Raw genomic sequence first — 26,813 nt, 5'->3', positions numbered from 1 at the left:
ATATACCCAGGGACAGAGTGGTTGGATCACATGGTAATTCCGTTTTTTGAGGAATCATCATACTGTTTATAAAGGTGCACATTTTACATTGCCACCAACAGGGGACAAAGTTTCCAATTTCTCCAAATCCTCACCAAAACTTGTCATTTTCTGTTTGCCTTTTCCTTTTTAAAAAAATAATGGCTATCCTAATGGATGTGAGGTAGTAATTGTAGTTTTGATGTGCGTGTCTTTGATGAGTGATGTAAGACACTCATATCCTCCTTGGCCATGTGGGTATCATTTTGGAAAATTGTCTATTCAGGTCCTTTGTCCATTTTTAAAAAAGTGTATTTCTTTTGTAAGGGATGAGAAACAGAAGCACTCTTAACAGGGTCTCATACCATAAATCTTCCCCCAGCCTTTCCCAGCCAACTAGGGTCACAGGTACTGAACTGATCTCCGTTTGGCTTAGCTTTATAGAGCATTGCGCTACCACAGCACCACTGCAGTTAGGCCCTTTGTCCAATTTTAACCAAGTTACATAGATGATTTTATTGTTGAGTTGTAGGAGTTCTGTACATATTTTGGATATTAATCTCTTATCAATGATACAATTTGCTAGTATTTTATCTCATTCTGTGATTGCCTTTTTACTCTGTGATTGGATTCTTGGATGTGCAAAAGATTTTTAGTTTGATGTAATTCCGTTTGTTTTTACTTTTGTCGCCTATGCCTTGGTGTCATATCCAAGAAATCTTTGCCAAATACGAGATCCTGAGGATTTCCTCTGTTGTTGTTTATTGCCCCCTAGAGGTTTTTGCTTTGAGGCTGACCTTTAGGTCTTTAATCTATTTTGAGTTCATTTTTTATATAGTGTAAGATAAGGGTTCTAATTTTATTCCTTGCTTGTGGTATCTAGTTTTCCTGATACCATGTATTGAAGAGACCTTTCCCCATTGTGTAACCTTGACATGATTGTCAAAGATCATTTGAGCAAATAATGAAGGTGTATCTCTGGGCTATTTCATGTCTGTATGTCTGTTTTAATGTGAGTACCACAATGTTTTAGTTACGGTAGCTTTTTAATATGTTTTGAAATCAAGAAGTGTGGGTCCACCAAACTTATTTTTCTTTTAAAAAAGTTGCTCTAAATATTCAAGAGTCCTAGAGATTCCATATAAATTTTAGGATAAGTTTTTCTTGTTTAAACTTATCAGCTATTTAAGTAGGTTATTAGCAAGAAATTTAAAACACCAATTTTTGAGGATAAACTCCATTTGTAAGAGCAGACACGGATCAGAGGTTATCCTGGAGCTAAGGATCAGCATTGATATTTAGTAAAATTTGCAAGTCCACAGCTTTTTGATCAACCTTGTGCTCCTCTGTAATCTTGTATTTCTTTTTCTGTGCCGAAGAGCTCACTTTTGTGTCTGGGCTTCCACAGCTTCTTTTTCCTGAAGTAAGAATCAGTGAGGTGTTTTGGGATTTTTCATTGCTAGTAATCAGTTTTAGTGGAGGTGGTAATGACAGATTTCTGGTGTGTGATACTCAGTGGAACTCAGTTGAGGACGAGAGGTCCAGTCATAAGTGGCAAGCCACTGCTCAGTTGCTTTTGGAAAACCACTCTTGCCTCTGTAGCATCCAGTGAGGATAATTGGAATGATCCTGGGAGTAATGCTAGCTTGCAGCTTTCTCACATGCTGACTGAAGATGTTTTATTGCTGTTGAGGATAAACTATAAGCTATTTTTAAGGAAAAACAAAAATTTTTTTAAGGTTTTTGCCATAGGGGCACATGCACTAACCCAAGAAAGACAGAGAGAAACAATGAAAGTGAGTAATTATCCCTCAGGGGGCTGGCCACGCCACAGTCCCTTCTTCATTCTCCTCCTGGGATTTTGGGCACACACACATGCATGCCTGGCATAAGTTTCAAGCCACCAGGTCTAGGACTTGAACTGTGATCAGGCATGTGAGAGTCTATACCTTAAACACTACATCACCTGCTGGACCCTGACTCAACAGCTTTTGAGGCACATCTTCAGTAGGATAATACCTAGGCATTTTGTGTAGGTCTAACCACCTGGGCACCACCATTCTTGTCACCACTAAGTGATTTTGTGATAGTGGCAAGAACCTTTTCAGGACCAGCAGGTGGTTATAATAGTTACATTACCGGACCCCCCTACACACACACACACACATAGTTGACTGCAGTTAGAGTCTGGATCTGGCAGCTTAAAATTCATGCCAGACACACGTGTGCAGTGCCCAAAATCTCAAGAGGTGAATGGAGAAGGTATTGCAGCATAGCCATCCTCCTGGGGGGTGATTTCTTGCTTTCTGTCTCTCTCTGGCAAGCACATGAGCCCTATAGCAAAAATATCTCTCTAAAGAAAAAGAATCTTCTGATTTTTTTTTTCAATCCTGAATTTAGTGGCTGAATATTTCTCCTTTTACTTGGCTTTCTTGGAATACGTGGCAGATCAAGAGTATCCGCCGATTCCTCTGACTAGGACTGGGTTTCAACAGCAACAGGGTTTCCCCTTCTTTGGCCTTTCTGAGCCACTTGTGTTAGTCTCCTTGGCTTTAGGTTTCTTATCCTTAGTATCTGGTTTCTCTGCTTTTTCACCTACCATCTTGTACAATGGGAAAGAGGAGGATAAGATTTTTTTATTTCTGAAAAATATTCTGCTGGGATTTTGATAGAGATTACCTTGAATACATAGATTACTTTGAATAGTATGGATGTCGTAACAAAATTATATCTACAAATCCAAGAAATAGGGATGTCTTTTCATATATATATATATCAGCAGAATGAAAATTATAGTTTTCAGTGTACAGGTCTTTCTTGGGTAAGCTTATTCTTAAGTATTTTATTAATTTTGACGATGCTGTAAAAGGTATTTAAAAATTTTCCTTTTAGAAAACTGTTGGTATATAGAAACACGACTGTCTTTTTTGTGCTAAATTTTTATTCTACAATTTTGCTGTGTTTTTTTAAAATGTATAATTTTATTATACTGAGGTAATTTTTTTCTGCTTCTGGTTTCTGAGCTTATTAAATTATAAAGTGGTATCGAATATTGTCAAATGCTCTTTCTGTATCCGTAAAGTCGTATATTTCTTAATCCTCTTTTCTGTTAATGTGGTGCATTACGTTGGTTCAATTTTTTCATATATTGAACCATCCTTCCCTTCCAGGAAGAAATCCTTCTTTTTCAGGATCTTTCATTTTAATTTTTTTTTAAGTTTATTTTTTCTCTCCATGAGAGAGAGATACAGAGACAGAAAAACACTCCCAAAGGCTCTTCATGTTGTGATCCAATCCTAGACTCAACCAGCCCAGATCACGGGCATGAGCTTGCATGTTTATTGTGCCGAGAGAGGTTCTAGGACATGAACTCAGGACCTTTCCCATGGAGGTTCAGTTGAGTTACCACTGCACCACCACCTTGTTATAATCCTTTTAATGTGCTGTTGAATTCAGTTTGCTAGTATTTTGTTGAGAATTTTTACATCAATATTTATCAGAACTATTTCTTATAATGCATTTGGCTGGCTTTGGTATTAAGGTAATGCTCATAGAATGAGCTTGGAAGTGTTCCTTCTTTTTTAATTTTTTGGAAGAGCTTTGGTACACTGGCATTTATTCTTCTTAGATGTTTGATAGAATTCTCCAGTAAAATCATTTGAACTGGGCTTTTCTTCATTAGGAGGTCTTCGATTATTGATCCAATTTCCTTGTTAGTTATAGATCTGTCAGAATTTCTATTTCTTTATGATTCAAACTTGTTTAACTGTATTTTGTTTTGCTAACAACTAGCATCTGCTCTTCCCTTCCCAAATGGAAAGGATTATTTAAGCTACTGTTGGAAATTGTGTGTCTGAAAATGGATGTCCCAGTTGGTTAGCAACTCTGGCTACAACTCATATCTACCTACTTCCAAAGTGGCTGTCAAAGGGACCAGCAGATGGCATAGCAGTTATGTCACTGGATTCCCACATGGCCAACCGTGGTTTGAGTCCTGGACCAGATGGCTTGAAAATCATGTTGTGCACATATGTGTGTGTGTGTGCCCAAGATCCTGGGAGGAAAATGGAAGAGAAGAGATTGCAGCATGGCCATCTCCCCTGGAGGGTGATTTCTCACTTTTCCTTTCTCTCTGTCTGTCTCTCTCTCTGGTGAGCACATGGACCCTAAGGTAAAAACCTCTTTAAAAAAAAAAAAGTGGCTATCATTTATTGAGCACCAACTTTGTGACAAGTAATTGACAGCTATTACCTCCCAAATCACAGTATTTCTGGAAAGGTGAGGAAAGAGAACAAATTAGAAAGGTTGATAATTTGATACTTCTAGAATTATGATGCAATTCACTGTCAATGATCCCTAATAATTATATTGACAATACCTTTTCTGTCTTAAGAATATACAAAATAATGGTACAGTTCATGGTGTTTTAGATGATGACAGGTCTTAGAAATTTTCTCACAACCACACAGCTAATGAGCAGTGATTTATCTGCTTTCAAATCTGCTATTCTCTTCATTCTATCTCTAGTTAGTGAGAAAAATGGTTCTCCATCAAGAACAGTGTCGTCTTGGATAAAGGGACAAGTTTGAGAGAAATAGTCATAGTGCAATGAAGGCACCCCCTAGCCAACCCAGTCACACCTTAACATCAATGGGACAGGAAGTATAGTAGTCAGAGCCATTTCTAATTCTAGCATGTTTTGCTATTTTTCTCAAAATTCTAACCTATGCTCCTCATATAAAACATTCAGTTCATTTATAAGTATGCTCTCTTTACCATTACCAATTAATTATAGCCCATCTTATTAACTGTAGAAGGATGTGCACATGAGGGAGTGGCAATTTTTTTTTTTTTGGAGAGGTTTTTGCTATAGGGCACGTGCGCTTGCCAGACAGAGAGAGACATAGAGACAGAAAGTGAGAAATCACCCCCCAGGGGGGATGGTCACGCTGCAATCCCTTCCCCTCTGTTTTCCTCTCGGGATCTTGGGCACGCACACACACGCGCCCAGCGTGAGTTTTAAGCCACCGGGTCTGGGACGCAAACTGCGGTCAACTATGTGGGAGTCCAGCGACATAGCCATTACGCTAACCGCTGGTTCCCTGGAGTGGCAAATTTTTGAAGTAAAGAAGGAAGGGATTAGTCAGGCATGTGGCATGTGCCTGTAATCCCAGCTTCTTGGGATGCTGAGGCAGGAGAATTATGAGTTTGAGACCAGTTTGGGAAACATAATGAGACCTTGTCTCCAGAAAAGGAAGAAAGAGAAAAAGAAGAGATCAAAAACAGATATAAAAGGTTTTTGTGAGCACCTGCATACATGCAAGTATTAACCAACAAAGATACTAATATTTCAGTATTTTTTCACTAATGGCCTTAATTCATGGTGCATCTTTTCGCCGTTCACCAAAATAGTTGAAATTAAACCGTTGTTCACACTTGCAGCTTACTTAATGGTAGAATCACTAGCTGGATGCTTGTGTTGGGTATCTTTTAATATTTTGCTTTCTGTGCAGGCTTTAACACCTCTGTGTGATGATGACAACCAGGCTCAGGAAATCATTAAGAAGCTGGAGAAGAACGTAACGTTTCTTAGCCAGTGCACAGCACGAGTAGCCAGCCGGGCTGAGATGTTGGGAGCTATTAACCAGGTAACTTGTCCCCATTTCTCCAGTTACAGTGGAATTGCCAAACGGATTTATTTTCTTTGGGATTATGGATTACATTTCTAGGAAGAAGTTTTTAAAAATACTTCTTAGCTGTATAAGACATACATACTTACTGTAGAAAAAATGAAATATATGAATAAAATGTAAAGAAAATGTTTTCACAATGGCATTATCTAGTGATGATAATAAAAATTTTGATATAATCTTTTAGACATTCTCTTCATGTGATGTTATAATCCGCTTTTTCTTCCTAAATGATAGTGTGTGTTCACATACATGTGAGAGTGAAGCACTTTCAACAGGATCTTGACACATGATGCTCCCCCTGCCCCAGTCTTCCAGCTCCTCCAGATCGCCACACCATGTGTCTAGCATATGTTCAGGCCGACCCAGAGATCTGAGTCACTGGTTGCCATGTGACTTCCAGCTTTGCAGGGCACTTGTGCTACCACTGTAGGTGGGCTTTTGTTTTGTTTTGCTTTGTATTAGAATAAACTGCTTCTTTCTCATTCAACATGTGGCATAGCTAACTTTCCATATGACATAAATATATACACACTTACCAGTTTTATAGCATTCTGGCCCAGCCTCTGTGGTGCAGTTGATAGCATGCTGGACTACACTGCTGGAAGCCACATGGCCCACTGTGGTTGGATCCCCAGCTTAGCCAACCTGTAACACTTGAATTGCTCACATGAGTACCCAAGACCCTGAGGAGCTGAAAGGGATCTTAGCACAATCAGACTTTGTTGGGGACTGTATCTCTCTTTCTCTTTCTCTCTGTCTCTCATATTTATGTATACCCATGCACTCTATAAAAACAAACAAATAACTATTAAAACAATTTCATAGTATTCTATTTGTTGAATAGATACAGTTTATTTAATCAAGCCCTTATATTCGATCAGAAAATCCTGTAGGGTCTATCGTAGGACATTTTTAACTACTTATTTTCTTCTCCTCTACTATCTTGACTTAAGCCACCGTTCTATGTTTCCCAGATTAATACAATAGCTTCCTAAATTATTTTCCTGCTTTTATCCTATCTCTCCTTTCAATAGTCTATTCGTGATAAAGCATCCAGAGTATTACTTTTAAAACTTAAGTTTTTGGGGCCAGCAGATGGCATAGTGGTTAAGGTGTTAGACTCCCACATGGCCAACTGTGGTTTCAGTCCTGGACCCAGCAGCTTGAAACTCATGCTGGGTGTGTGTGCGTGCATGCCCAAAATACCAAGAGGAAAATGGAGGAAAAGGGATTGCAGCAGCATGGCCATCCACCCTGGGGGGTGATTTCTCACTTTCTCTCTGTCTGTCCCTCCAGCAAGTGTACACACCCTATAGCAAAAATCTGTCTCTTAAAAAAAAAAATTAAGCTATTAATAGATTATCTTACTTTGGGGTTCCAGGTCCTACAGAGGCTTCACAGTTTACCAAAAGTAAAAACCAGTGTCTGACAATGGTTTGAAAGGATTTGTATGATTCCTCTTACCTTTTATCTTCATAGTCTGTGACCGTCTTCCTGAATCATTGCACCACAGCCACGCCAGTCTCTGCTGTCCATCAGACATGTATCCACACTACCCTCTTAGGCTCTAGGGCTGGCCCCATCTGTTCCCTCTGCCTAGAATACTCTCTTTCTCTAAGTATGTACATGTTTCAGCCCTGACCTCCTTCAGTCTTGTTCAAATGCCACCTTCATAGCATAGACTACCCTGACTACCATGATACCCTGTGTGAAATTTTGAATTTCATTTTAGTTTTATCCCAGTTTCTCTCATCTCTTTTCCTGTTTTTGTTTGTTTGTTTGTTTGTTTTTAGTTTTTTGCTATCGGGTACATGTGCATGTACCAGAGAGAGAAAGAGGAAAAGTGAGATATCGCCCCCCACACCCCCCAGGGAGGATGGCCACATTACAATCCATTCTTCTCTATTCTTTTCTTGGGATTTCTGGGCATGCAAACAGATGCACCTAGTATGATTTCTAGTCACCTGCTCTGGGACTTGAACACTATTGGTCAAGTGGGGGTCAAATGCCTTCATTACCATGCTGCCTGCTAGTCCTTCCTGTCTAATAACTCTAACCATCTTCTAAAATAATGTGCATTTTACTGGCATCTTGGTTATAGTCTGCTTCCTCTCACTAGGATACAAATTGAATGTTCCTAATCTGAAGATGTAAAGTCCGAAATGCTCCAAAACTGAAACTTTTCGAGCACTGACATGATAACACAAGTAGAAAATTTCATACCTGACCTCATGTGACAGATCATAGTCAAAATGCTGCAAAATAAAAATATTGTATCAAATTATCTTCAGGCCATGCATAAGGCATATATAAAACATAAGTGAATTTTGTGTTAGGTTTTCAGAAAAGTCATGACATCTTTTTTCTGTTTTTCTCGGCAAAAATGCATCATGCCTTATTTCTTTTAAATAGCAAAATGTAATTTAATTTTAAAAATTATAAAATTGGCAAAGGGCTTGATTAGATATTTCTCCAAAGAAGAAACACAAATGGTAAACAGGTATAAGGAGATACTCAATAGCACTAATCATTGGGTAAATGCAAATCAAAACTGCAATAATATGTCACCTCATACTTATTAGGGTGGCTACTACTTTATTAAAAAGATAAATTTGGCAAGAAGTTGGGAGTGTAATTGGTGCACTGCTACAAAGAACAGAATGGAGGCTTCTCAAAAAATTAAAAACAACATTATCATATAATCCAGCAAATTTTCAGATTCTCATGTGCATAGCAGTATTATTCACAATAGACAAGAATTAGAAACAACCTAAATGTCCACTAATAAATGAATCAAGAAAATGGGTTACATATGTACAGTGAACTATTGTTCAGCCTAAAATAAGAAACCCTGCCGTTTCTGACACGGTGGATAAACACTGATGTTATACTGAGTGAAAGAAGTCAATCTTAGCAGGACAAATACTGCATGATGCTACTTAGGAAGTATCTAAAATAGTCCCAAATATAGGAGCACAGGGTAGAATTGTGATTACCCAGGGCTGAAAGGAGGGAGAAAATGATGAGTGGCTACCTAGTGTGCGTCAAGTTTCAGTTATGCCAGATGATTCTTCTAGATTTCTCCTGTACAACATTGAGCCATAGTTAACAATCTTGTATTGTACATTGACAATTTTTCACATAGAAATTTTTAATGCACTTTTAAATTTCAAGAAAAATACTTTTAGTTTTATAGATCAAAATTTAAAAAATGTTAAGAGAAATTTGCTTAAGACTTAAAGCCAAGAAAAAGGTTAGGATTCAGTTCAAATAGTAGGTAGAAGAAGCTATCAGCAGTTCAAGAGAAAACAAAAATCCTTAAATCTGGAAAGCAAAACATGGAAGAAAATCAGTAATGTTTTAGTCTAGAGTCTAAAAATTCAATTTCACCAGTTCAGTCTCATGTAATTAATCTCTCTTATATTGAATTTGCAGTGCTACTATGGTCTCATCTTTCCATTTAAGCTCTGGAAGTTAACATTCAACTCCGGACTTGTCTCTACCATTGGGATGTCCATTTTCTTTCTTTCTTTTTTTTTTTTTTTTTTGAGAGGTTTTTGGTGTAGGGCCCATGTGCTCGCCAGAAAGACAGAACAAGACAGACAGAAAGCAAGAAAGCAAGAAATCACACACACACACGCACACACACACACACACACACACACACAGGGATGGCCACACTGCAATCCCTTCTCCTCCATTCTCCTCTCAGGATCTTGGGAATGCATGCATATGCACCCGGCATGAGTTTAAGCCACCGAGTCTGGGACTCAAACCACAGTCAACTACATGGGAGTCCAGCAACATAGCCATTACACTAACTGCTGGTCCCACAATGGCCATTTTCTTGGTTGTTTTTTGTACTCTTATTTCTGTGCGTCTGACTTTAGTTTTCCTGGTATAGCACTCCCTTCAGCACTTCTTGGAGAGCTGGTCTGGTGTTGGTAAACTCTTTTAGGTTTGTTTATCTGAGAATGTTTTCATATTTTTTTCTCATATGAAAGATAATCTTGCTGGGTATAGTATTCTTGGTTGAAACTGTTTTTCACTTAAGACTTTGAATATATTTTCCCACTATTTCCTTGCTTGCATTGTTTCCGATGAGAGATCTGACATTAGCCTGATAGGATATCCTTTGAAAGTACATTTTGAAGGTAACGTTTCTCTCTTGCCAAATTTATTATCTTGTCTCTGTCCATAGTTTTGGTCAATCTGGCTATGATGTGTCTTGGAGAAGATCTTCTTGGGTTGATTATATGTGGGGTCCTTTTTATTTCTTGGGTCTGGATATTTGAGTGCCTCTCTAGGTTTGGAAAGTTTTCTTCCAGGATTTCATGGAATAAATTGTCAATACCCTTTTTAGTTTCTTCACCTTCTGGGGTACCTATCATCTGCATGTTTGGGTATCTAATGGTATCTAGTATTACTCATATGTTATTTTCATTTTTTGGTGTTATTTTCTCAGTCTTTTGGTGAATTTTTCTAGGTCAGAGGTTCTTCTACATCTGAGATTCGATCTTCTGCATGATCTAATCTGCTTTTTATATTTTCAAGGGAGGGTTTTATTTCCTGAATTATAGCCTCCATCTCTAGTAATTCCATTTGATTCTTTTTATGATGTGTATTTCCTCTTTCAGATCATGCAAGAACTTCCTCACCTCTTGGAAATCATTGTCTTTTCACTCCTGGATTTTCTCGAGTTCACTGTCTCTCTTCTCTTGCATCTCTGTTAGCTTTGTTACTATGAATATTTTTTTTCTGACATTTCCACAAGTTTCCTTATATTGTTGGTAGGCAATGATAAGTTATTCTTTTCCCTTAAGGAAGAGATATTTTCTTGATTTCCCATATTTCTTGTGCCTCTGCCATGGCTTCTGGTCATCTGCTGGATTATATGTTTTTTTCTACTTTTTGGAGTTAAATCTGAGCATTCAGAGACATGCAGGATAAAGTGACCTGCAATCTCTAAACAGTACCATTTTTATCCCTTGTGCAGCAGATTCAATGGAAATTAATTAGGATTAATTGGGATTAATCTGACCCTAAAAGTATTCAGATATTTGGCTACTGTGTACCTAAACCTGTCTAGAAACTGTGTGTGGTGGCTGAGCAGAAAAGTGAGAAAGGTAAAAAGGGGGAAAAGAAAAAAAAAAGAGAGATAGAAAAAACAGACAAAACCAATAAAAAAGAGAAAAAAATGTATGCATAAAATGAAAACTGCATGACATGGCATAAATATGGATGCACAGAACTCAGATATAGATGGCTGACGATTGGCTTGTCCTATGGGGTTGGTGGGAAAGGTGCCTTGAATTAGCAAGATAAAAGCAACAGAGAACTAAGAAGTTTAAAAATGTTTAAACATTAAAAATATATAGAGATGGAGAGAGACAGGGAAAATAAATAGGGTGCTCTAATCTGGCTCCTGGTTAGATCTGGAGGGCAGGAAGGTGAAGTCTGGGTAGAAGGTCTTCAGCGGTCCTAATCCCTGAATGGGGCTGCTCAACATGTCATGACTTTTCTGACAACTCAACATTTGGGTCTCACCCCTCATTAAGTTTATACAAATATCTCAAATTAAAAACAAAAACTTGTTTCTAAGCATTTTGGATAAGGATCTTCAACATGTAAAAGCCCCATGTGTGGTTTGCTGCTGTATCACTCATCCTTAACATATGCCCAGTAGATAGTAAGTGGTCAATAATATTCACTAAGTGAGTGAGTACATGATAAAAACAGCAGCAACCACAACAAAAATAGATGAGATATTATAAAAAATTAAAAATTTCTGTGTATCAAAGGATATTATTAAGAAAGTAAAAAGATCATCTCAGAATGGGAGAAAATACTTGAAAATCATGTATCTGATAAGGGCATAGTCTCTTATGAATATATAAAGTGCTCTTGGACTGGCATCTGGTTGTCCATTATAGAGACTGAAGAGCTATGTGTGTTTTAAGTGAGGATAGCCCTTGTGATGCTGAGCTTCCTAAAAGCTAGTTTGTCTGAGGTAAGCCTAATGTTTGTTACTATATACCTTTAATCTTAGAAAGTTAGAGTCCTTAGAGAATATTTTTCCAATGGCCTCCCTTGAGGGTATTGTCCTAGCTGCCAGTATTTAAGAGTTAGAAAGGGGAATAAGGTTGAGAGATCTCAATATTAAATATATATATACATACTTTTGCTTATATCTACTGTTTTCACTGATATGTTCAGTATCTTATTTCTCAATCTACAAAATCTATATTTAATTCTCTTAAATATTCAATATTATAATCTTTTTTAAAGATTTATTTATTTATTTATTTTAATATGACCAGAGAGAGAGACACACACACAGAGTGACAGAGAGAAAGAGAGAGAAAAATGAGAAAACAAGCCACCAGGTTGGGGACAAGAACCATGGTCAGACATGTGGGAGTGTCCAGCGCCTTAACCACCATGCCACTTGCTGGTTCCCAAACCGTATATTCTTTTACCACAACAGTAGAAGGAAAGTTGATCTGCTGGCCAGGGTAAGGGAAGGGACCTGGGACTGCCTTTCTACTCATTCTTCTGTTCAGATACTCACATTCAACCTACTTCCAGGGGGCCTGCTAAGTTTTTAGCCTTTGGAGTTTTCGGTGGTGCAGCTTTTCTTTTCTTTTTTTTTTTTTTAAGAATTATTTAATTTAATTATTATTATTATTATTTTTTAATTAGACCAGAGAGAGACAGAAAGAGAAGGAAAGTGAGAAAGGAAGCCACCAGGTCTGGGACTTGAACCACAGTTAGTCATGTTGGAGTGTAGCACCTTAACCACCAGGCTACTTGCCAGCCCCATCTTGTAGGCTGTTCTTACTGCCTTTCTTAGGGGCCAGCTTTTCCAGATCTTAGTCATTTATCATTAGTCCTACTTCCCAACTCTCAAAATCTTGTTGTCATTGTATTTCTTTGGTTCTATTTCCCCTTGTAGACTCTGTCCTTTATGTTTGTTTGTTAATACATTTATCGTCATTTTAGTGGGATTTAGGAATAGAAAAAAGGTAAATGCAAGTGTTTAATCAGCATCTTTTAACTGAGTATTGAGAATAGTATTTTCAGTGTTCATTTGCTCTTTTTTTGCTCTTAGGAGAGCCGTGTTAGTAAAGCAGTTGAAGTGATGATCCAGCACGTAGAAAACTTGAAGAGGATGTATGCCAAAGAGCATGCAGAGCTAGAAGAACTGAAACAGGTTCTTTTACAGAATGAAAGGTCTTTTAACTCTCTTGAAGACGAAGGTAATTAAAGTTTATAATAATAGTATTAGTCATATTTTTCTTTTTTTGACTTATATTTATTTACTTTTACATTAAATCACTGAGTATCATTACAGCATACCAAATGAATCTTCCCATCATAAATACACTATATATTGGCTCAATAGAAGATAATACCATACATATTATCAACAGATAATTTTCCATTTTTGTATCCTTTAAATGTTTTACTTCTTTTTTTCTCCCAATTCCCTCCCTCTTAATCTCCCACGTTTCCCACCCTCTTTCTAACATTTTGCTCTTTCGTGAGATGTCTTAGAGTAAGACCCATAGGTTAAGGCTGCTTTGGAAACAATTTTTATTCCTGGTATTTAAAAGTAAAGTGTCAGAAACACATTGGGAGATATGAAGAATCCTTTAGTAATGATCCCCAAAGTTCATTACACCAGTTGAGATTTGCTGAGATGAGAAAATACAAGGGGTCTCCAAAAAGTTCATGAGAAATATTATGAAAAAAAAAATCTGTATGGATTTCAAAATCTTTTGTACCAAAATAAATCCATTCCATTTGCCATGAACTTTTTCAAGTCCCCTCTCATATGTGATCCAACTCATTACGTTGAACCTAATATCCTTCATGGAGATGTGTTCGAGCTGGCTGTCTCCACACATGTAAACTACCAGGCAGTGACTTAGATGAACCACTAATTAGCAGCGGTTTTGGATTTCTCCAATCAAGAAGAACTCTGGCACAGTAAGCTGATAGATTACAACACAGAGTGACATAATGAGGCTGTGAAAATGATCTTAACATATGGTTTATATGCAACTTAAAATTGTTCCATTTTAAATAAACAGTATGAACCTTTCTGAGCAGAATTCTTTCTTTTTTCTTTTCTTTTTTTTGGAAAGGTTTTCGCTATAGGGCGCGTGCGCTCGCCAGACAGAGAGAGACAGAGAGACAGAAAGTAAGAAATCCCCCCCCCGGAGAGGGATGGCTATGTTGCAATCCCTTCTCTTACATTCTCCTCTTGGGAATTTGGGCATGCACACATATGTGCCCAGTGTGAGTTTTATGCTACTGGGTACAAGACTTGAACCATGGTCGACCACTTGGGAGTCCAGTGATATAGCCATTATGCTAACTGCTAGTCCCCTTTTTTATTTTTTTGAGAGAGATTTTTTTCTATAGGGCACGTGTGCTTGCCAGAGAGAGAGAGAGAGTTAGAGATAGAAACAGAAAGTAAGAAATCCCCCCCCCCGGAGAGGGATGGCTATGTTGCAATCCCTTCTCTTACATTCTCCTCTTGGGAATTTGGGCATGCACACATATGTGCCCAGTGTGAGTTTTATGCTACTGGGTACAAGACTTGAACCATGGTCGACCACTTGGGAGTCCAGTGATGTAACTATTATGCTATCTGCTGTTCCCTGAGAAATATTTTAATAATCTGTTCACTCTTCTAGAAAAATAATCATAGTCTATAGTTTTTTGATGTGTACTTTTTGATTCTTTCATTCAGTAGACATCCAGTGTCTACCATGCACAGGTTGGCACTGTGGGCATCTTCAGGAACACAGAGGCCTGTGTTCCATTTCCACTGGGTAACACAGAAATTGCCAAGTAAATTATGAACAAATGTTTATATTGTTCAGTAGTAGTCTCTATAGTCTTAAATAAATCTGTCTGATTTTTGTTTCACTTTGCAAAGAATTAAGACCATTACCTTAACATAAATTGCATGTGTAATTTCTAAAATGGGAAACATGATTTTTCTTTCAGATGACTGCCAAATTAAAAAGCGTTCAGCTTCTCTCAACTCCAAGGTAATGATTAATTCACTTAACAAATGTCTGTCAAGTGCTTATAAACAAGGTGATTTAAAAATATTATTTGAAGCAACATGCCTTTCAATGTAAATCATGAAACAATGGTTTCAATTCATATAAACAAGGGTACTTTACAAAGTTTATGGAAAAATGGAATCGAAGCACAAGTTTATTGTGGTACAAAAACAATTTGAAATCCATGCATAGTTTTTTTCCTAATACATGTTGTTCATGAACTTTTGAAAGACTCCTTGTGTGTGTATGTATATGTATACTGTTTATATGTTTTTACACTTGTTGCTGCATTGGTATATCAATTAAATTTGCTTGGCAAAGTGAGGAAAGTCAGTATAGCAATAGTTTCTCTCTGTTGTGTAAAACCAAAGTTGGTGTCCAGTACAGGTAGAGCAACTTCACCAAATCCACTCGGACCAGTCTCCTCCTATCTTAATGCTTCAGCAGCCTCAGCTTTCTCTTATCGTCTGAGATGGCTACCTCAGATCCACTCATTGCATCAAGTCTCATCCCCAAGAGAAAGGAAGAAGCAAAGATAGGTACTCCCTCTCCCTGTAAAGATACTTCCTAGAAATCCGATCTAACAGTTCCCTTTTTGTTCTTAGTTGCAAACAAGACTGAAAAAAAAAATACAGTTTTAATTCTAGAGACAGTATGCTTAGCTAAAAATCAAGGAGATTATTATTAAATATAAGATGGAGAAAATGTGTTATTAAAGATCCACTAGCAGTTTTGCCATAGTTTAAAAATCAGGATATAAATTCACAGATTTATAGAATTTTTTTCAGCAAGTGACTAAAATCATTCAGTACAAATCCTTCTTTTTCATAGGCAAGGAAAAAGGAAAGTATAGACATTAAATGAATAGTTATGATAATGTGGTGGTAGACTCACGATTAGGAACCAGATTTCTTGGAACCAGCAGACAGCATAATGGTTGCATCACTGGACTCCAACGTAGGCAACAGCGGTTTGAGTCTGGACTTAGTGGCTTAAAACTCAGACCGGGTGTGTGTGTATGCATATCCAAGATCCCAAAAGCAGAATGGAGGAGAATGGAGTGTGTTGTGACCATCTTCCCTGGGAAGTGACTTCTTGCTTTCTATCTGTCTTTCTTTTTCTATAGCAAGTGCATGCATCCTATAGCTAAAAATCTCTCTTAAAAAAAAAAAGTTTCTTAGACTGTAATTTGATACTCTTGATGCTCAAATTAAATTAAATTAGGGGTGCAATTAAATTAAATAAAGTGAGGTATTCTGCAAGGCAATCCCACTGCAGAGCTTCCTGGTTTCAGTCCAGAGACCTGCCTGAGTACATTGCACACGTGTGTTTCCGTGATCTGGGGCTAGCTGAGGTTGGGAGTGGATCTCGGCGTCAGGAACATGTTGAGGATTCTGTTTCTTTTTCTGTCTCTCTTGCTCATGAGAGAAAGAAATAAACTTTGAAGAAAGGATTCATAGGGGCCAGCAGATGGCATAGTGGTTAAGACACTGGATTCCTATGTGGCCAACCGTGGTTCAAGTCCCAGACCTGGTGGCTTGAAACTCATGTCGGGCACAGGTGCATGCGTGCCCAAGATCCCAAAAGGATAATTGAGGAGAAGGACTGTGGTGTAGCCATCCCCCATAGGGATGTGATTTCTCACTTTTTTTTCTCTCTGTCCCCTTCCCCACCCCCACCCCCATCTCTGGCAAACACACATACCATATAGCAAACAACAACAAAACTCTCAAAAAAAAAAAAAAAAGGTTCAAATCAAATTCAACTCATTTACTTTAGTTTCTACATTTAAAATATTCTCTTTTATCCTGAACTTGTACTTAAGCTGTAATACCCACAAAGTACTACATAACACGTTCCTGTGTAAATCTCAAAGCTGACATATTAAAACAGCCATTCATTAAAATATCATGACAATCCTTAAATGTGTTAAATAGAAAAAAATGAAACCACACAAAAAGAAGCTATAAACATAGGTACATATTTAGATCCTCCTGAATTTAGGGGGGTGGTGGTGGAATCTTTCTAAACAAAAAAAAGCAATGGTAGCAAAATAGAGAAAGAGAAGAATAGATTTGGTTGGATTAACAAGAAGAAGATTTCCTTCCAGAAAGAGAAGAATACATTTGGCTGAATTAACATCAAAAAAATTTCCTTCCAGATATGAACAAAAGTAAGATGATATGAACAAAATGCATAAATATAAACAGATGGTTCTCAGAGAAGATAAATGTTGTTACTAAACATAGAGAAAAACATTCACCGTAACTAGAACTCAAATGCAAATCCAAACAAGAAATTTTATATTCCTTGTTTAATTGGCAAAAGCTATAATAACCTAATATTGGGGAAGGTGGAGTATAAATTGATAAAATATAGCTGAAAACTAGCTGGGTGTGGTAGCACGTGCCTGTCATCCCAGATACTCTGGAAGTTCAGGCAGGAAGATCACGAGTTTGAGGCCAGCCTTGGCAATACAGAAGACCCTGCCTCTGAAAAAAGATTCTAGAAAGCAATTTAACCATAATAAGGCTCCTTAATGCCTATTTAGCCCAGTAAGGGGTAAGTGCATGGATGTGTATATGTGAGGATATTCATCAGTGCTGTATGCAAAGATAAAATAGAGGATTTTCTGACTGTTATTTTCCCCTCTTTGGGTAGCCATCTTCTCTTCGAAGAGTGACCATTGCTTCTTTACCCAGAAATATTGGAAGTGCTGGAATGGTAAGCAAATTCCTAAGTATTAGTCATCAAAATTACATTCATTTTCATATGACAAAAATGTAAGCCTACTTCACTAAATTCATATTTTATCATTTCTTTCACATCTAAACTTCTAAAGGTGGCTGGGATAGAAAATAATGACCGATTCAGTAGGAGGTCAAGCAGTTGGTAAGTATAATTTCATGTCTGCTCTTCAGGAGTCTTATTTTCTAATAGAGTTTAAACAAATGTATGTTTGAAATAAGAGCTATAGTAATATTTGGTTTGCACAGAATATAAGTAAATAATTTTTAAAATTGACATAGAAGTTTTTTTGAGTTATAAAATAGGAGTTATATGAATGTTCTAAAGAAAAAATTAGAACATACAATTTTTGTATTGATTTAAGCAGTAGAAAATAAATTGATTATGGCTATAGATGTATTTGATTTGACCAGTGGCTATAATCATCTTTATTTAGGCGTATTTTGGGGTCAAAGCAGAGTGAACATCGTCCCTCATTACACCGCTTTATTAGCACCTATTCCTGGGCAGATGCCGAAGATGAAAAATGTGATCTAAAGTAGGTAAAGCTTGATGTGTTTATTGATCTGACTAGAGTTGGGGCAAAACCCATGGGGATCACTTTTATTCCATGGAGATGAGACATGAGATCAATTCTATATTACCAAAAACTTAATTCATGGGACCAGCAGGTGGCATGGTGGTTAAGGCACTGGACTCCCAAATGTCTGAATGTGGTTCAAATCCTGGACCTGGTGGCTTGAAAATTATGCTGGGTGCATGTGTGTGCATGCCCAAAATCCTGAGAGGAGAATGGAAGAGAAGGATTTGTGGTGTGGCCATCCCCCTTGGGGGTTGATTTCTTACTTTCCCTCTCTCTGCCTGTCCTCAACAAGCACATGAGCCCTGTAGCAGAAACCTAAAAACAAAAACAAAAACAAAAACAAAACAAAACAAAAAACACAAGTAAATTCATTGCAAAAGACTTTTATAAACTGCAATGCACTATATAAATGTTATTTGTGAATGCAATCACTGTTGTAACTCACAGAACTGCAAGGTTTGAGGTCTTAGATGAAAGACCTCATTATAAGCTTGGAATTTCAAAATTAATATTCAACAAGGAACTTACCAGTAAACATAATGAAATTGAGTTCTCTTCCCCCACCAGGAGAGGAAACCAAACCTCTCCATAGTTATTATTCTATTTAAAATAGTCACTCTATTTACAATTTCCTAGTTTATTTTAGCTAGCTTTACATTAAAATTATTTTTTGAGAGGTTTTTTTCGCTATAGGGCGTGTGCGCTCGCCAGACAGACAGAGAGAGACATAGAGACAGAAAGTGAGAAATCACCCCCCAGGGGGGATGGTCACGCCGCAATCCATTCTCCTCCATTCTCCTCTCAGGATCTTGGGCACACACACACGTGCCTGGCATGAGTTTAAGCTACCGGGTCCGGGACACGAACCGCGGTCGACTACGTGGGAGTCCAGCGACATAGCCATTACGCTAACTGCTTGTTCCCTACATTAAAATTATTTCATAAAGTGTTCAAATTAAGAGTTTTAAAGAAGATTTTGTTAGTCCAAGTTAGCATCAAGCAAAAATCTTGCATAGAAAAGAGTAAAATAAATTGCTAGTATCGGATATTAAAAGCAGTGAGGGGGCCAGTTGGTGGCATGTTGTTTACAGCATTGAACTCACACTTGGCCAACCATGGTTCAAATCTTGGACCTGGCAGCTTGCTTCCTGTTTGTCTCTTTTTCTCTCTCTCACTGGTGAGCACATATGTCCTATAGCAAGTTAAAATAATAATAAATAAAATAAAACACAATGTGATGGGTCAGCTAACGGCATGGTGGTTAAGGTGGCTAGGTCTCACATGGTTGACTTTGAGGTTCAAGTCCCAGAGCCCCGGCTTGAGCATCATGCCAGATACACATGTCCAAAATCCCAAAAGGAAAAATGGAGAAGGTTTTGAAGTGTGACCATCCGCAATGGGGGTGCTTTCTCACTTTCCTTCTGTCTCTTTCCACATGTCCTTTAGCAAATTTAAAAACTAAACTAAATAACACAATGTGGTAGAATAGTTAATGAGAAAAAAATTACTATATTTTGAATGAAAAAATACAAAACTGTGACATCCACATTTGCTTTTTAAACTGTGTTTAAGCATGCATGCATATATGTATAGGTGTGTATGCCATGTTTGTGTATATATGTGTGTATACAATAAAAACACTGGTTTATCAGGTTGAGATTACTAACTTTTATATGCTTTTTGTAACTTTCTCCTAACTGTGTGTCTGGCTAACATCCCAACTTTCTTTTTCTTTTCTTTTTTTTGGAGAGGTTTTTGCCATAGGGCGTGTGTGCTTGCCAGACAGACAGAGAGAGACAGAGAGACAGAAAGTGAGAAATCAACCCCCAGGGGGAATGGCCACACCACAATCCCTTCTCCTCCATTCTTCTCTTGGGATCTTGGGCACACACGCACACGTGCCTGGCGTCAATTTAAGCCACTGGGTCTGGGACTCAAACCACGGTCGACTATGTGGGAGTCCAGCGACATAGCCATTACATTAACTGCTGGTCCCCAACATCCCAACTTTCTACACTAACATTTTTAATTCCCTTAAATGGTTTAATATACAAATTGGGTGATTTGACATTTAGAATTAGATATTTATCAAATCTTCCTAAAGGAAAAATAATATTCATGAGCCTCTTGAATTATGTATTAAAATTTAACAATACTTAATAAATAATAACATATTATCCTCAGTTTAAATATTCTGAAAAAACAATTATTTACAGAACTAAAGATGACTCAGAACCACCTGAAGAGGAAATAGTAGAAAGGACAAGGAAACCAAGTCTTTCTGAAAAGAAAAATAATCCATCAAAGTGGGACGTCTCCTCAATGTGAGTTGTCTACTTGCTAACTGATACCATTTCGGTGGGATGGGAAAGGTGTTTTAGTCCACTGTGCTGTCACTAACAAATACAGGAGTCTGGGTAATTAAAGAAGAGAGGTTTATTTCGCTCATAGCTTCGCAGGTCTGAAGTTAAGAGGCCGCATCTGGTGAGAGTCTTGGTGGAGGCTCTCTGATGAGCCCCAAGGCAGCACAGGACACCACATGGTGACAGAGACCAAGACCGTAGCATCTGCGTCTGCGTAAAGCTACTAGGAGTCAGTGCTGCAGGCCCCCTCCTGATAACCTCATCCCATGCCAGTCACCTCCCAAAGGCCCCCTTTCAACACCATAACTGAATCAATATCCTCTCAACACCATTAATAATGGCTTAACAAATTTCAACATGTGGATTTCTGGGGACACATTCAAACCATAGTAATAGGACAAGGGCAGAATTAATAGTATAAATCTTAACAAATTACCTTACTAAAGGATATGTCAAATTGCTGAATTTTAAGATGAATAGCAACCTTTGTATGGTTTACAGTAGTTATCTCTTAATCTATCTTACATAAGGCAAAAGCATTATAGTGTTAGGATTTTGACTGTGAAGTCAAATGGTTTGGGCTCAAATTCCAGCTAACTAGCTAGGTGAACTGGGCAAATTATTTTTTGAGCACCTATTTCTTCACCTATAAAAGAATGATGATAGGACTGGCTGGTGGCTTGGTGGTTAAGACAGCCAGATCCCACATGGCCAACTGTGCAGTTTGAGTTCCAGCCCCAGTGTCTTGGAAATCACATCGGGTCTGTGTATGTGTGTGCCCAAAATCCCAAAAGGAGAGTAAAAGAGAAGAGGCTGTGCCATGGCCATCCCTTTGGGAGGTGATTTTTTCACTTTCCCTCTCTCTCACTCTCTGTTTCTCTTCAGCACGTGCATGGACACTATATCAAAAAAAGAAAAAAGAAAAAAGAAAATAGAGATGCTGATAGTACTTATGTTTTGGTGTTGTTATAATTCAATTTGCACATGCAAAATATTTAGTAGTGTCCAGGACAGAGTTACTTATTTTTGATGATTTAAAATGATGCTGTAGTAAGTTTCTTTCTGGATTTTTCTAAAAAAAAAAAAAATAAAGTTTAAATTTTACTACAGTAAATTAAAGTATGCTGAGAAATAAGTGACATGTCTATGTACACATGTATAAATAGATGTATGTGTGTATATATCTTAATCTACCCAGAAAATATCTTTTCACTGCAGAAGTAGGAGATTTCAAAAAGTACATAGAAAAATGGAATTAAAATGTGAGTTTATTTTGGTGCTCCCCCCCAAAAATCCATGTATAGTTTTTTCATAATGTGCTTTTTCCATGAACTTTTTAAAGCTCCCTTATGTAAGTTTCCTCACTTGATGAAAAGAATGAGCTATTGAGTCATCAGAAAAGTCATGCTGCATTTTTGCATAGAAAAACACATCATGACTTTTCCAACAACCCAGTAAATACTCATATGTGCTTTTTAAGAGTTAATGCCTAGGTCACATAATTTTCAGATTCTCATTATACACCATTTATTAACTTCCAATCATTATAAGGAGTGGAAGGTAGATTATGCCCCAAAAAACAAGATTCTAATCATAATCTGTAGATTATAAACTGGTAATATAGAAGGCAGATCAAAGACTTGGTTGGTATTGTTAACAAAAAGGGTATTTCTAATAAAAAAAAAAATAGTTACATTACCAAATTCTGTGTTTGTGTTTTCCTTACAGTTACGACACGATAACTTCCTGGGCAACAAGCCTCAAGACTTCTATCGGCAAGGCTAACAAGGCACTCTGGCTCTCGGTGGCCTTCATTGTCCTATTTGCGGCCTTGATGAGCTTCCTCACGGGCCGGTTCTTCCACAAGTCAGTGGATGCTGCTCCCACACAGGAAGGGGACTCCTGGGTCTCTCTAGAGCATATCCTGTGGCCATTTACTGGACTCCGACACAATGGGCCACCACCGGTGTGACCTCAGCACATCCTAATACAAGTATCTGGATTTTTAAATCTGGACTTTGTCAATTAGTAACTTTTAGCTGGGAAAGTATAGGACGGAACCAGAGCTTCTCAGGATGACTGTAAGTTAGCTTCCATTCCCTTGCTGTGTGATCACCTCCCCAACTACAATACAGTGTCTGGGAAGAAGCCTGTCTGTGATCTTTTACCGAGCTTTTTGAGAAAGAAATATTATATATTGTTTTACTAAAATTTACTGAAATAAAGAACCATTCAAATCTTCATATAGTGGAAGTTGACATTCACTAGGCCAAGAACTCAAAGGGGGAAGAAACCTTCACTTCATTTAAAATAAAACTTGAGTATAAAATGCTGACTTATATTATTCTAATAGGCTGTCTGAAAGAATTCGTTATACTTTATTGAAAAAAATACCTGATTTTCTTTCCTACCATGCTCGATTCTTTATACCGAATAACATTTCTAAGTGGAGATTAAGAATAGCTGAGGACTCTAATAGAGAGTAGCATATGGCAAACAGAGTCAATAAACTGGCAGTTGGAACTCCTAACTTTCTCCATGGCTTCTTTAGAAGCAAAATCCTTAACCATGTGATATAGAGTGGAATGAAACTCAGTTTCTTCTTTAAGTGTTTCAGAAAACATCTCACTCTCTTCATCCATCTTGAGTTTTTGTGCTCTATCACCACTAAACATTAGAAGGGCCCAGTTAAGGTTTTCAGCAGGTTCCTCGGTAAGATGTTCCCTCACCTGAAGAAAAAGAAAGTTAGAAAAAATCTGTTAATAATGCCTCTTTTATGAAGTATTTTGATAGCATAATATTATTTGAAGAGCTCAGCTCAGTCCTCAAAATTGCTAAAATGAAATATTCTTTTTTTTTTTTACCTTTTTTTCTTTAGAGAGATTTTTGCTATAGGGCACGTTCGCATGTATGTGCACTTCATGTGAACAGATTGACCCAGGACCTGAACCCTAATCTTCCATATGGCTTCCAGAATTGCAGAGCATTGTGCTACTGCTGTGCCACCATGACTGGGCCAATAGATACATTTTTAATGTCCCATTATTAATAAATTTTTAGAACCATGAAACTATTTACATCTCAGTATTTATGAAGCTTATTCCTGTGTATTATTATATAACAAGTATTTATTGAGTGCCTGTCAGGGACTGGCTAGTGTTCTCAGTGCTAAGAATTTAAAAGTGAAGCAAAACACAAGAAACAAGGTTCCCAAATATATTAATAAGTGAATAACAACTGCAAAAGCAAATGTCTGGCTTCAAAACCTTGTATTGCAAGTAGGGGAAATACAGGATAAAGGAAAATAAATGTGGTGGCTCATTTATACTAAAGCATTCGTTAGTCAGCTTTTAGAATTTGGTAATATACCTTCCTTATTAGGCAAAGTAAGTATGTGTCATAGAGTTAAATTGAAGGCCGAATCCTCTCAGGGTTCCTAAATCCTCTCAGCTCATAAATCATAGATACAGTCATATTCAAACTTCTACTTGTTTTTTAATTGATATAAAAGATAAAAATGATAGCCTGAAGTCAAGAGCATTTGATACTATAATGAACAACAAAGGCATAATCTTACATAGTTTGTTTTTATACTGTTGATAAAAAAAAAAATTGAAATTTAAATTTTGAATGTTAATTTTTTTAACCTCTAGAAGAGAAGCTGTGGTCTACATTCATGCTTTTGAGTACTTTCTATTCTTTTGGAAGGCAAAGTTGTTTTGTGTGTTTTTGCACACGATACCTTAAGGACGACTTTTGTAGAATTACATAGTGTGTTCCACCTGCTCCAGCTAAATGCAAAAGCTGAACTTAGCAGAGCCATTTGTCGATAAGCACTCATTTCTACTGAAGGGACCTGCCGATAAAAACACATAGACTTATTCTTAGTATCTCCCAGCAAGTTTCCTTTCCATCCTTGCCTCCTCCTCCTCCAATCTGTTCTCAATACAGAAGGATCCCTTTAAAACTGTAAGTCAGGGGGACCAGCAGATGGCATAATGGTTATGTTGTTGGACTCCTACATAGTTAACTGTGGTTCAAGTCCCGGACTCGGTGACCTAAAACTCACACAAGGTGCATGTGCGTGCATGCCCAAGACCCTGAGGAGAGAATAGAGAAGGGATTACAGTGTGGCCATCTCCCCTGGGGAGTGGTTTCTCACTTTCTTTTTATCTCTCTGGTGAGCACACCTGCCAAATAGCAAAAATCTCTCTTAAAAAAAGAAAAGAAAAACTAAACTAAGTCAGGGACCAGCAGGTGGCTGGTTAAAGAACTGGATTCCCATGTGACTAACCATGGTTTGAGTCCAGTGCCCAGTGAATTGACACTCACACCAGGTGTGTGCATACTCAGAATCCCAAGATGAGCATGTCGGGCATGTGTGTATACATGCCTAGAATCCCAAGAGGAGAATTGAGGAAAAGGGATTGTGGCATGGCCATCCCCCCTGGGAGGGGAGGGATTTATTACTTTCTCTCTGTCTCTCTTGCTCTCCAGAAAACACATGGGCCCTATACCAAAAATCTCTCTTAAAAAACAAAACTATAAGTCAGATTATATGACTCCTCTCTCAGACCTGGGAAATGGCTTTCTCTTTCTCTCAGAGTCGAATCCAAAGGTAACAATAATCCATAAAGCTCTCTGTGATCTGAACCCCCTCCTCACTACACAGTGCCACCCCTCCTCCCTCTCTGGCCTTATGTCCTTTTCTTCTTCCTTGACTCTCCTAATTTCAGGCACCACCCTGGCCCTCTTGCTATTCCCCAAGTCTTCGGACACACTTTGCTATGCCCTCGGGACTCTTGCCCTTGCTGTTCTCTCCCTGGAAGCTGCTTCAGATAGGCACCTGGCTAAATCCTACCTTCAAACTTGGCTCACAACTCTCCTTCTCACTGAGCTACCCGCATCATCCCATTTCATACTGTCCACCGTTCCATTCCCACTGTTCCTGAGTCTTTATTTCCATAGCACTTTTCTTCTTTTTAACATACTAAACACATTTAATTATTTCCAATTTCTGTTTCCCTCTATGAGAATGTATGCTTCACGAGGACAGAGCCCTTTATTTTGTACTTGTGTACCCCAACCACCTGAAGCAGTGCCTAGCATATAGATGTTCAGCCAGAAAGTTATCTTGAATACTCTGAAAACATGAACAGGACACTATATTTAGAATTGTTGATAACAGGCAATTTGAGTTATGGAGTTTTCCCATCCCTATATATGCAAGCCCTTAGCTATGTGATTATGTCCAAATGTATGAATGGCTACCTGTATTGTCGCTTTATGGTATATTCATAAACACATTCCTGACTATAGAACCCTTCTGCCTACAGACACCTTTCATGATTAGAAGCTATTTTATATCTTCACATTTCAATGTTTACTAAACATCTGGGTTTTTTTTCTAGGAACACACTAGGTTCTAGAAGAATAAAAATTGATTTTAAAAAAATGGCCCAGATGGTGACACAGATATAACACAATGCTCTCATGAGCAGGGTCTCTGGGCACACTGTCATCTGAGCTGGCTGTGGCTGCTGGTGGCTTATGGCCTAGGGACATGGTTAGGAGTAACTGTTTCTCTCAAACAATAAAGACAAACAGGGTCAGCAGGTGGCATGGAGGTTAAAGCAGCTGGATCTCGCATGGCTGACCATACAGTTCAAGTCCCAGACCTGGCGGCTTGACAAACATGCTGGGCACTTGTGCATGCATGCCCAAAACCCAAGAAAAGGATGGAGAGCAAGGATTGTGGTGTTAACATCCCCTGGGGGATAATTTCTCCCTTTCCATCTCTCCAGAGAGCAAATATGGCTGATAGCAAAGCAAAAATAAAATGGTGATCCCTGTTCTTGAGGAACTCACCGTTTAAGGCTGCGCGGAAGTACCTTCTTTACAGCAGCCCTGTGAGTACTACGAGGCATGCACAGACATGGAGGCTCCACCAAGAACCAACCCTAAAGTGAGTTTATTGCATTGGTGGTCCTTGTGTTTAATTTTGCCTGAGTTACTGTGTTTGGAAAAGTGCAGTTATTTACTCTCTTAAGAAATCTTATATAGGGGCCAGCAGGTGGCATAGTGGTTAAAAGGTGCTCGACTCCCATATGGCCAAGGGTGGTTTAAGTCCTGGACCCTGGACCCATAGGTTTGAAAATGTGTGCATGTGCTCAAAATCCCAGGGGGAGAATAAAGGAGAAGGAGAAGGGATTGCAGCGTGGCCATCCCCTCTAGGGGGTGGGGATGATTTCTCACTTCCCTCTCCCCATCTCTTTCCAGTGGGCTCACATGCCCTATGGCAAAAGCCTCAAAAAAAAAAAAAAAA

At 38.2% G+C, this 26,813-nt stretch overlaps 2 protein-coding genes across 5 annotated transcripts in view; one reads left to right on the top strand and one right to left on the bottom strand.

The window, feature by feature from the left end:
• IRAG2 (inositol 1,4,5-triphosphate receptor associated 2) overlaps positions 1 to 22,731 on the top strand; it is a 78,820-nt gene extending 56,089 nt beyond the window's left edge. For all 3 annotated transcript variants that reach the window (XM_027771053.1, XM_027771052.1, XM_027771054.1), the window contains 8 exons: positions 5,532 to 5,666; positions 12,823 to 12,970; positions 14,733 to 14,776; positions 17,456 to 17,518; positions 17,637 to 17,686; positions 17,979 to 18,080; positions 20,342 to 20,449; positions 22,217 to 22,731. In XM_027771053.1, coding sequence (XP_027626854.1) covers positions 5,532 to 5,666; positions 12,823 to 12,970; positions 14,733 to 14,776; positions 17,456 to 17,518; positions 17,637 to 17,686; positions 17,979 to 18,080; positions 20,342 to 20,449; positions 22,217 to 22,460 — 894 coding nt within the window. In that variant the 3' untranslated portion in view covers positions 22,461 to 22,731. The remainder of the gene's footprint in view (positions 1 to 5,531; positions 5,667 to 12,822; positions 12,971 to 14,732; positions 14,777 to 17,455; positions 17,519 to 17,636; positions 17,687 to 17,978; positions 18,081 to 20,341; positions 20,450 to 22,216) is intronic.
• Positions 22,732 to 22,805: 74 nt separating this feature from the next.
• Positions 22,806 to 26,813, bottom strand: part of DNAI7 (dynein axonemal intermediate chain 7) — a 68,853-nt gene continuing 64,845 nt past the window's right edge. Inside the window, exons 12-13 of one of the 2 annotated variants that reach the window (XM_006140299.3) lie at positions 24,231 to 24,344; positions 22,806 to 23,217 (exon numbers count right to left, since the gene is read on the bottom strand). In XM_006140299.3, coding sequence (XP_006140361.1) covers positions 22,942 to 23,217; positions 24,231 to 24,344 — 390 coding nt within the window. In that variant the 3' untranslated portion in view covers positions 22,806 to 22,941. The remainder of the gene's footprint in view (positions 23,218 to 24,230; positions 24,345 to 26,813) is intronic. The other variant, XM_006140298.3, reaches the window with a different exon arrangement.

This window comes from Tupaia chinensis, unplaced genomic scaffold (assembly GCF_000334495.1).
Source record: "Tupaia chinensis unplaced genomic scaffold, TupChi_1.0 Scaffold000028_1, whole genome shotgun sequence".
NCBI lineage: Eukaryota > Metazoa > Chordata > Mammalia > Scandentia > Tupaiidae > Tupaia > Tupaia belangeri.
This window is presented reverse-complemented; position numbering and strand designations above follow the sequence as displayed.